This window comes from Linepithema humile, chromosome 8, assembly GCF_040581485.1.
Source record: "Linepithema humile isolate Giens D197 chromosome 8, Lhum_UNIL_v1.0, whole genome shotgun sequence".
NCBI classification, from domain to species: domain Eukaryota; kingdom Metazoa; phylum Arthropoda; class Insecta; order Hymenoptera; family Formicidae; genus Linepithema; species Linepithema humile.
The window spans coordinates 5,674,054-5,684,132 of record NC_090135.1 but is presented as its reverse complement, the minus strand read 5'-3'; the positions used below and the strand labels follow the sequence as shown (position 1 = coordinate 5,684,132).

The 10,079-nt window shown below is 28.4% G+C and overlaps 1 protein-coding gene and 1 long non-coding RNA gene across 2 annotated transcripts; both read right to left on the bottom strand.

The window, feature by feature from the left end:
- Positions 1-278: 278 nt before the first annotated feature.
- LOC137001622 (RE1-silencing transcription factor A-like) lies at positions 279-3,390 on the bottom strand. Its single transcript, XM_067360734.1, has 10 exons — positions 3,262-3,390; positions 2,906-3,176; positions 2,585-2,803; positions 2,393-2,473; positions 2,231-2,308; positions 1,630-1,722; positions 1,359-1,400; positions 1,135-1,284; positions 551-719; positions 279-455 (listed from the first exon to the last, which is right to left on the bottom strand). Exons 2-9 carry the CDS (start codon positions 3,174-3,176, stop codon positions 664-666), a joined length of 990 nt encoding a protein of 329 aa, XP_067216835.1. The 5' UTR covers positions 3,262-3,390; the 3' UTR covers positions 279-455; positions 551-663.
- Positions 3,391-6,895: 3,505 nt separating this feature from the next.
- Positions 6,896-8,003, bottom strand: LOC137001623 (uncharacterized). Its single transcript, XR_010891582.1, has 2 exons — positions 7,807-8,003; positions 6,896-7,654 (listed from the first exon to the last, which is right to left on the bottom strand). It is a non-coding gene; the product is annotated as an uncharacterized lncRNA (long non-coding RNA).
- Positions 8,004-10,079: the final 2,076 nt, after the last annotated feature.

Here is a 10,079-nt window from a genome sequence, read left to right as displayed (position 1 = left end):
TACATACACATGTCCGTATAGAATTTGACGTTGCAATGTTCGGAAAAGATCTAAATGTTCACAGAAAATGATATTCAATAGAAACTCAATGTTTTATATCCAAAATTATATTAACATAAATTTTTTAAGCACTGTTAATCTGGACATTTAAATATGGAAGTTATATGAAAGTATTAATATGTTAAAACATTGAACAAAATTGTTTCAACTATTGTGTGAACTTTTTATTCTATATGGATGATAAAATGAGAAATACAATTAAGAAATAATTTAAGAATAATTTTAAAAATTAACAACTTGAAAAGACAGTTATTAGGCGTTTAGAGTTTGGTTTTTAATTCGATCCTTTCGGTGTCCCTCCCAGTCTTTTGCATTCGACAAAGTATTGCTGATTGTCTTCAAAATGTGGGATTCTTTAATATATTCTCCCTTTATATTTAATCCGATATATATGTCTGAAATAATTGTAAATAGAAATAATAAATTATGCACATACACGGTATGAGTTCAGTTACTTACTGATAATAATTAAATAATATAGTTATTTTACCTTCAATATACTGATACAGACGAGTTCTTTTGAAAACTTTTTTCCCGTTTATCTCTTTAATTGCCGTGTATTTTAATGCAATCTCTCTTGACATAATTATTTTTAATTTGTTGCTAATGTTTTTCGATAATGTTTGATCTACATCGATGTACTGACGTAAATAAGCACACTGAAAATATAAACATAGAAATTGTTAGACTATGCAAAACACTATCAAAGAACTGTTATTATATTTTACATACACACACACACGCACACATACTACACACATTTTAATTATACTTATACCAGATTTATTATACTTATACCAGAAGCACTTACAAATTCAGAACAAAAATTTTCCATTTTTAATTTTGTGTTAAATTACAAGCAGCCGTTTGATTAATCAGAACACTTTTTATTTTTTTTATATCAAATGCGATATTTTCTACTTTTGAAAGTAGCAAATTTATTTTTTGTAAATAAAAATTTATTTTAAAAAATTTCGAAACATATATACATAAAAAATTATATATATATATATATATATATATGTGTGTGTGTGTGTGTGGAAAATTTCGATTGCGTTTATAATTTCAACTAACTTGTATCATTTATTTCAATCGCAGATTTCAACTGTTGTATAACATCAGCGGAACCCTCGTTTAGCTGGTTTGTTAAAATATTCGGAATAGTTGATATGACGGGTATTTCATTTTCAAACAGTAAGACATTTTCCTCCTGGCACTGTTGATCTGAAAAATATACAAACTTCTAGTAAAAATTAGTCAAGAAATATATAGTATAAGTTTATCTAAAAATACCATACCTAAATTATTTGAAAACAAGTCCAAGTCATAGAATTTTTCATCTGAAAAAAATACACCATAAAATTAAAGAATTCGTAAATAATGTATTCTATAAAGAAACATTTCATCATTATGAAATCATTGAAACGTATTTTATTATTTATAATTATACGATTTCTCATTTGCCATTTACTTCTGTAATTCAAGATAATTAAGAATATCAACATTTAATGTTGTGAACAAATCTAATCTGAATGTAAACGAATATAAATAAGAAATTTTATAAATTACCTTTGTCATGTTTATCTTTACTAGATTCTTCATAAGAATCATTTTTCATTGCAGTGTAATTTTTGTCGTTGGTTTGCTGTGACATACACTCATCTGGAAAATAATTATAAAAATAATAATGTGTAAAATTATAATAAATGATGCAAAGTATTTAATTACGAATGTAAACACAGAAAAATGATGTTTGTTCAAGTGAATTAATTTGAGAATTACTAGCATTTTTTACAAACTTCATTAGATTTCTCATCTGTATATTACAACAATTAAAATAATACGTATAGTAAAGAAAATTAAATATATTATTTAACTAATTATGCAATATAATCAATTTTAAAATATTATTCTTAAACAAATAGACTGAGCAGGAAGAATTACTATATTCATCAACATCAAATGATTTTTATACCAAAATGAATGTTAAATTATGTTGTATAAAATTATAAAAAATTTTTAATTATGTTGCAGGCGTTGTGGATTGTAATGTATAAAAATATAATAATATATAGTTATGTAGAGCAATTGATGTAAATGTAGTGGCAATAATAAAAAAGTAACATACATAATTGAATTATATGATACATATGCATTCAAATAAAGTTACCTTCGAATAAGGTATCACATATTGCAGATTCGTCCGTGCATTTATTCTTTTTCTCAAGTCTTTTTGATAAATTTTCGCCTAAAAAAATAAGAAAATGTAATTATATGCGGTAAAAATTTAAATAGATACATTAATTATTAAACTTAGACAATCACAAAGTACATTTAGATGAGCTAGATAATTTGGAAGAACCAATTTTTTCTGCATATGATTTTTCGCCAGTCTTTTTTAATATTTTAAAAGCTGAAAATGTTAAAAATAATTAATAATTATAAATTATTATTGAATATAAAAATAGATTATTAATACATCTCATCCTATTAATTATGCTTTAAATACACATTTTACAAATACATTCGTTTGGAAGACGATCCTCGTGAAGAAATTCTTCCACTGTCGTGACAGAATTGAATAGTTCGTTTATCTGTTCTTCATTTTTTAAAAGTTTTTTTTTGCGAATTGAATTTTCTACTTTCTTTGATTTTTCATTTTGATCTTCATTTGAATTACTTGTAAAAGCAAATTCCTTGTCATTTAATAATTGTAATCTAAGCAGAGCATCGGCATACGTTTCTGTAATAAGTTTATTACAATAATAACAATAATAAAAATTTGGTAATATTTTACAGTATTAACTTCTTATATAATTAATAGTAAAATTACATAAATTCATACTTCCATGTGCTTTAATTTCCACGGTGTACTCCGGCCATGATGTTGGTGCAGTGTCTAAATTCTTTACAATGTTATGTAACAGTTCGGAATCTCTCTCAGTGTATGGTGGCGGAAGAAATTTACATTTTATTTTTTTTGTCTTCGCGTTCCAGTCGAGCCAATTTCTTGGCACAATGTCCAGTTGTTTTATGGACCCTTTTCTTCCTCTTGTCACGAATTGGACGATCACGTATGGACGACTTTCGTCGTCACTATCACTAGTGTCAGACATCTATAAATATAAGATAAACAAATTTAAATATACCCAGCAACCTGTAGAAAAATTATGTCACTGGCTATGTTACAATATCACTTACTGTGAAAATTCGATTTTTATCAATAGCGATGTTCAATCTTGTAAATACTTTTCGTTCAGTAGTCCTGCCATCTTGTTCGTGCTCGTGTTTTCTGCAACGTTTTTTGTTTCTCGAGCCTTGGTAGCGTTTCTATGACAACATTGTCGACATTCACACATGAATATTGACACCGTCTATTTTGACATTAGATAGACACTATTTTCTTCAGTTCGAATTCTGCAGACGTTAGCCTGCGGTATACACAAAGCATTTGCTTTGTGTAGTGGCTTAGAGTGCAAAAGTTTGGAAATTGCAAGCTTCTACACGACTATCACTGCCAACCACACTACATTGTTATAAACCTTTCTATTTGAATCCATATTTTCATGTTTTGCACACTGCACTTATCACCGCACCACATCACACTAAGCCAATTGTAAACTTAAATATTCGCTTTTATATTAATGCAAAAGTTCCAAAGCAAAGACTTTTGTATTTTCTTTATTTGGTTTTAAAATCATTAATTTTGTTGAAATTGTATTAATTAAAATTGATTTGTCTGTTGATGCTGGTTTAGGATTTAATTCATAAATATCTACATTTGCAGAATTACACGGATATGTGTACACGAAATCCTTTACTTTCATAATGTCGACGTTTGCTTTAAAAATACCATCTGTGACATATATTTTTTTTATACGACAAATATTTTTATTGTTTAAAATAACAGTATTGTCGGGTGATTTTGTTGTAATGGTTATTTGTTTATATTTTAATTTTTTTATTTCTCCATTAGTCTGTTGTAGAATTTCTATTGAAGGGAGAGACGGTTTTTCATTAAGACATAATTTTTTTTCGTGCATTCTTCGAGCTAATTGAGGAGCAACATTGTGTGGTGAACGTAATGTGTTTTTTATTTTTCCTAAAAAAATTTCAAACGGAAACGCAGTTATGTAATTTAAGTTACATTGCATATTCTGTACGTCGTCTGGTATATGTTGAAGGCTGTGTACGTTCATTACCACAAATTCTGGACCATACAGTTCTTTTGATATTAAAATGAACTTTTGCAACAGATCTCTGGCGTAATCGACATAGTTTAAAGCATTTTTTGAACATAACATTCGACATGCTACATGTAAAAGAAGAAAATGCTTGTACATATTTTTATCAAGAATATCTTTAAATAGAATTGGCCCGCCGAATAATAAAATAAATCTATAATCAGTTACTTTATAATTTAAATGGCACGATACAGGTCTAATTTTTCGGTCAAACTCGATTGGCTGCTGGTGTTTTATAATTTCCATTTTCTTGCATAATTCGCTTCTCTGCTCTTGACTTAATTTAACATTTAAATCATTAGACATCAACGCATCCAATATTTTTTTCATGACTCCTAAAAAACAAAGATGCATTGAGTCGAGAATAAATTGATCTATCATATTCAATGATGGCTGTATTAATACAAGCGGAGAAACAATTGTGTGATGTTCGATATCGTTGAAATTTCTGAAAGTTTCGTCAGTTCGTTTTTCACAATTATCTTTGGTTATGTATATGTCATTGTATTATTAATTTTTATTCCTTCAATTGTACACCGTTCACAGCCATATTTAGCATTGTGTCCTTTTATACCTTTCAAGAATGATCGAGCCGGTGTATCACATACAAAACATTTGATTTTTACTTCATATTGTTTACCGTTAATATCTATGCCACTATGCTTAAGATCGTTAATTTCTAAAATAAATTGACATAAAAATTCTTCTACATCCTTCGGTTTATGATTTCCTGAGTATAATGCTGTGACAAATGGAGAATAAACGTCAGGTTCAAAGTAAACTTTTACGAGTATAGGTCATACAACTTTTGCACTAGATTTAAATAGTTTTATGCCATCGATATTAATAATTAAATTTAAAGTATTGCTGTTATGTATATCGTTATTTACACAAGACTGTAGGCCTTGTTTAATACCAAAGTAAGTAAATTGTCCCTCAGTGCCGTCAGAATCTGTCATTGTAATTATTTTGTATGTTGCAGTATTTGTCTGCAAAAAGGTTTTTGCGGATTTTGGCAATGAAGGCATTAACCTAGTCCGAAAAATATTTAACAACTTATCTAAAGTTGATTGCGGAACTTGACATTCTAAAGCCCATGCTCTTAATTTTTTTTCTTTGTCTGCATCAGTGGGTTCAGTTTCTACGTGAGTCTCAGGATCATTAACATCATTATCTTCGTTTTCTTCATATATCTCATCGTTGTTACACTCACTAGAATCATCACTATTAGTGTCTTGATTATTAATTTTATTTTCAGAAACTGAAATAGATTCTTGGGTGTCAAATACAGGTTCTTTTCTTAAATCATTGGAATTGCCACAATGCTCTTTTATTTTTGATTCCACGCCGCTCCTCAATTTTTTGTTTTGCCTATTAATACTAATTTGTTTAATGTGTCTTTTCAATTTTAAAGTATTTCTATATTTGGAAGCTCTGTATCTCGCAGAGAATAATTTCAAATTTTTATCCATTTTAAAACGTCTAGATTATTTAGATATATTTGCAGACTGCAGTACATAAATCTCTCGATTCCTAGCCTAACTAATTCCGAATGTCATATTTTATGCCAGAAATGTCATATTTCATGTCAGAAATGATCTTTTCCCAGCCTTGAATAGCCCTGACTAGAAGTAGTCTGGAAAACTAGCGCCAGACTACTTCTAATTAGACATTATTAACATAGTATATTTCTAGCACCTCGTTAGAAATAGCTTGACGCTGATTCGCGCCACTTCAAAACTAAATTTATTATATTAAATAGGGATACAACATGACAGTCAAGATAGGAGCTAGCTAGACATCAGGATCTAGCGTGGCACTTTCTACCAGGGTATAATATGATATCATTAAGATAGAAACACGTTTTAATTTATTTATGACAGCTCTGCTTTTAGACCATCCATATAAACAATTACACGCAAATATTAATATTATTTTTTCTACTACTCCTGATATTTAAAATTTTTTGACATAAGCATACAAACATTCAAAATATTTTATTTCATATTATTTTATACTTAAAAAAAATTATTTTTTTTTAAATTACATTACACTTTCACAGATATATTTTGTATTTCGGAGCCGATTCTGTTCTCATCATTGACTATAAGGCACTTTCAGTTGTAAAGCAACTTTCTATAACTTCTTTATTAAAAATCAAAGAAGGCAAATATTTGGTTCAACAAAAATTTGCAGTGTTAGAAGGAATAATTAAATTAAATAAATATTATTTAAACCGACGAAAACCGATGGATCCATAGTTTATGATTTTTCTTGTGTAGTCGTCTCTTCGTTTTTTATTTTTTTTTTTTTTTTTGAACAGCATCCACTAATCTCTCTTCTCTCAAATTAACTTTCACAAATTCAAGTACCTAGAACAAATTATTTCGACAATATCAATAAACCTAAAATTTTTGCGCAGTACAGTTTATGAGTGCATTAATTGCTGCGTTAAAGGTAATTGGATCGGATATGTCATGTACAAAAAAATCAAATATAAATAAGCTCAATATTAAGTAATTAAGAAATAAGTGTTATTTAAGTCAGAAAAATTTACCTTAGCCAATTGCTCTACAGCATGTTGGTGCGTAATAATAACAATTAATGTTGCAATTATGCCGGCTGGCCTGCGAAAAAGTAAAGTAATAAATATTATTATTCAAAAAGGCAATAAGCCTAAAAAAGACGCGGGTGGATAAAAATTATAATTATAAAAAATATAAGAAATAAAATAAATATAAAAAATATATATGTATATGCACTGGTGGATCCTGGGGGGAGGGGGGTTTAACCCCCCCTTCCAAGTTAAAAAAAATTTATTTTGCTGGATCCGTTTCAAGAATCTTGATAAAAAATGCATTAAAGCAAGTCAAAACCTCCCCTATTATCGACATCAGGATCCGCTAGTGTGTATATGTATGTATATGTATGTATATATATATATATATATATACATATATTTAAATTTGAATATTTATATATATTTAAATATAGAGATATAATTATAAAAAAATTATTGTTACGTGTTGGAGGTAAACATAATTGTAGTATTTTTGAGATTTTGCAATATCAAATTGCAAACTATATCGTTTCTTGCATGCCTTGCAATGATAAAAAGAAATATGTGAGCACGTGTATTGTTGTGTTGTAATAAAAAATTATTAATTGAATTCAGCAGTAAATAATTAAAAATGACTCCAGGATCTTTAATGCAAGTTAAATATTCTAAAAATTTCATATCATTAGGTGTTGTTGTCCATTTGTACCATACAGCGTACCAAATGGTGCTGTTCGCTGACACCAGACCATTACAATACATCCATCCTTTCCATTCCGATTGCGTTACAGAGCTGCGGTACCAGAAAAAAGTATTTCGTACAAAAATTTAGTTTATTTTATAATAAAATAATTCATCTTGTACAGTATTTGATGTGTAGAATATAAGTATACATAAAGCAACAGAAATTGTTTATATAAATATTGTGGCTGTACAATATCTTACATGCCACTGTCAGAATGTAGATCTCTTGTCATTTGCATATTGGCTACTTCTCTACATTCTTGTTAATAATACATGCTCATTTTACGGTTTCCTCTTTTAAACATTCGGTGAGATCACTTTCGTATTGTTGTGCAAAATATCCGATTGTATACAGAATTTCACTCAATATTTTTTCCATCTTTTTCTAAAAATTGGTAAGTAATATAAATTTTAATTTTTTATTGTTATTTATAAAAGATATGTATGTATATTTATACATATATAAATTTATTTTAACTTTCTTTATTACAAAGTGAACTTACAAAGTGATTAAAAAAAACCTGATGTCCTTGAAATATCATATCTTTGAACGATTTCGAAAACGGTTTTTCCTCTTGCAAAATTTTGTCCGAAACTTAGTTTTTGCTGTTGTAATTGATAATGGTTTACTCCTCACAGTCACACACATTATGACTGTAAAGTATTACGTTACTCTTATGATCAGGGATGTTCCTCGGAGAAGGAGAATGTATACTAGATTTGATATTCAAGACTTTTAATTCCTATTAAGCGAAGATTAATCTGATATGATAAATAATATATACCTTTACAAATTTACAAACAGCTAAACATTATTTAATCAAATTTTTTTTGTTACGAAGATTTTTTGAAATAACTAAATCTGTACATTTTCTAACCTTTAAGCTCCTCAGGATATAACCATCAAAGAGTATTGTCCATCTGCGACAACAATATATATTTCTTACATGTTAACGTAGACAATTTTTCAACAAATCTTTATCAAAGAAATATCATATTTACAATTAAACAATTCAGCAAAATAAAGTAATGTTAACAAGTTAATAATATGGATCTCTAAGTAAATGTCGTTCAAGATAAACAGTTTAAGAACAATAAATATAATATATACAATAAAATATAATACATAAAAATATAATACATACTTTTTGGCATCAAATCTACATATTAGCAAGCTATAGTTTGTTTCTCAATTGGTTACATAATTAGATAATTAAAAACAGTAAATATTTATAAAAATTAATCAAATTTATATTAATCGTTAGATGTCCGGCTATTAAAACATTTACCTTAAATATGGATAAATAAATATTGATGATAAATATTAGATTTATGCAATAAATAACATGTTATATTAATAATATCAAATGTCACAATAAGCTAACTTAATTTTTTTACTCTACTGTTTTGGCATGATTTTGGCATACAATATTTATTGGCGATTATTCCTTCAGTTAAAAAAATTTTAAATACATAAGTTTATATAACGTTAATATATTTAGCTTTATTTTAGCGCTATAGTCTTTCGCATGACACTTTGTGTGTTTCAAACCATACGTTTTAAAAGAAAACAATTCTGTTTAAAAAACGAGAAAATATTTTTAAAAAGTCTTATTTACATTAAACTTTATTTTGGTTTTCTAAAATATTTGCTATTATAAATTTATTAACATTGAAGTTATTGAATCGATAATAGCAAATATTTAAAAAAAATTTACATTTAGTTTTATATTTGTTATTTAAAATATTTGCTTATCAATAATCGATGATTAATGATTTGTTAACATTAAAGTTTTAGAACGGCCAAAATTATGCCGAAGCGTAAAAAATATATTGATCTTTCTCGATCTCAACAATGGCGTTGACGAAAGGAAATATCAGACTTTGATAAAAATAAAATTTTTAATAATACGAAAGAGAAACATTGTGAAAAAATTGATGTTTCTTAAGCATCCGAGGCAAACGACGATAATGTCAATGGCATTGAATATATGTTTAAAACATGTCAAATATATACAGGGTGTCTGGCAATAATCGCCCCACCGGTCATATACAGGTAGAGGAGGTCAAATCGAGTAAAAAAGTCCTTTACCATTTTTTAATTTTCATAATAAGTACTGAGTAATTAACGAAAAAAGATCGGCGAATCCGCGCGAGTAAAGCGCGCGCGGTGAGAAGGACGTCCCACTGCTACGCGATCACTAGGACACAAGGATCTAGCGTTACGCGCCGCTCGTATGTTGCCATTGTCATTTGTAGAGCGCTCCTCCCAACGCTTCATCGCGCGCCTAGTGATCGCATAGCAGTGGGATGTCCTTCTCGCTGCGCGCGCTTTACTTGCACGGATTCACCAATCTTTTTTCGTTAATTACTTAGTACTTATTACAAAAATCAAAAAATGGTAAAGGACTTTTCTACTCGATTTGACCTCCTCTACCTGTACATGACCGGTGGGGCGATTATTGCCAGACACC

Excerpts from the sequence above, each read along its gene's own strand:
- LOC137001622 (XM_067360734.1), bottom strand. The coding sequence starts at position 3,176 with ATGTCTGACACTAGTGATAGTGACGACGAAAGTCGTCCATACGTGATC. Across the intron at positions 1,723-2,230 it reads ATGTGATACCTTATTCGAAG|ATGAGTGTATGTCACAGCAA; the intron begins GTAACTTTATTT and ends ATTATTTTCCAG. Across the intron at positions 1,401-1,629 it reads TAAAGATAAACATGACAAAG|ATGAAAAATTCTATGACTTG; the intron begins GTAATTTATAAA and ends TATTTTTTTCAG.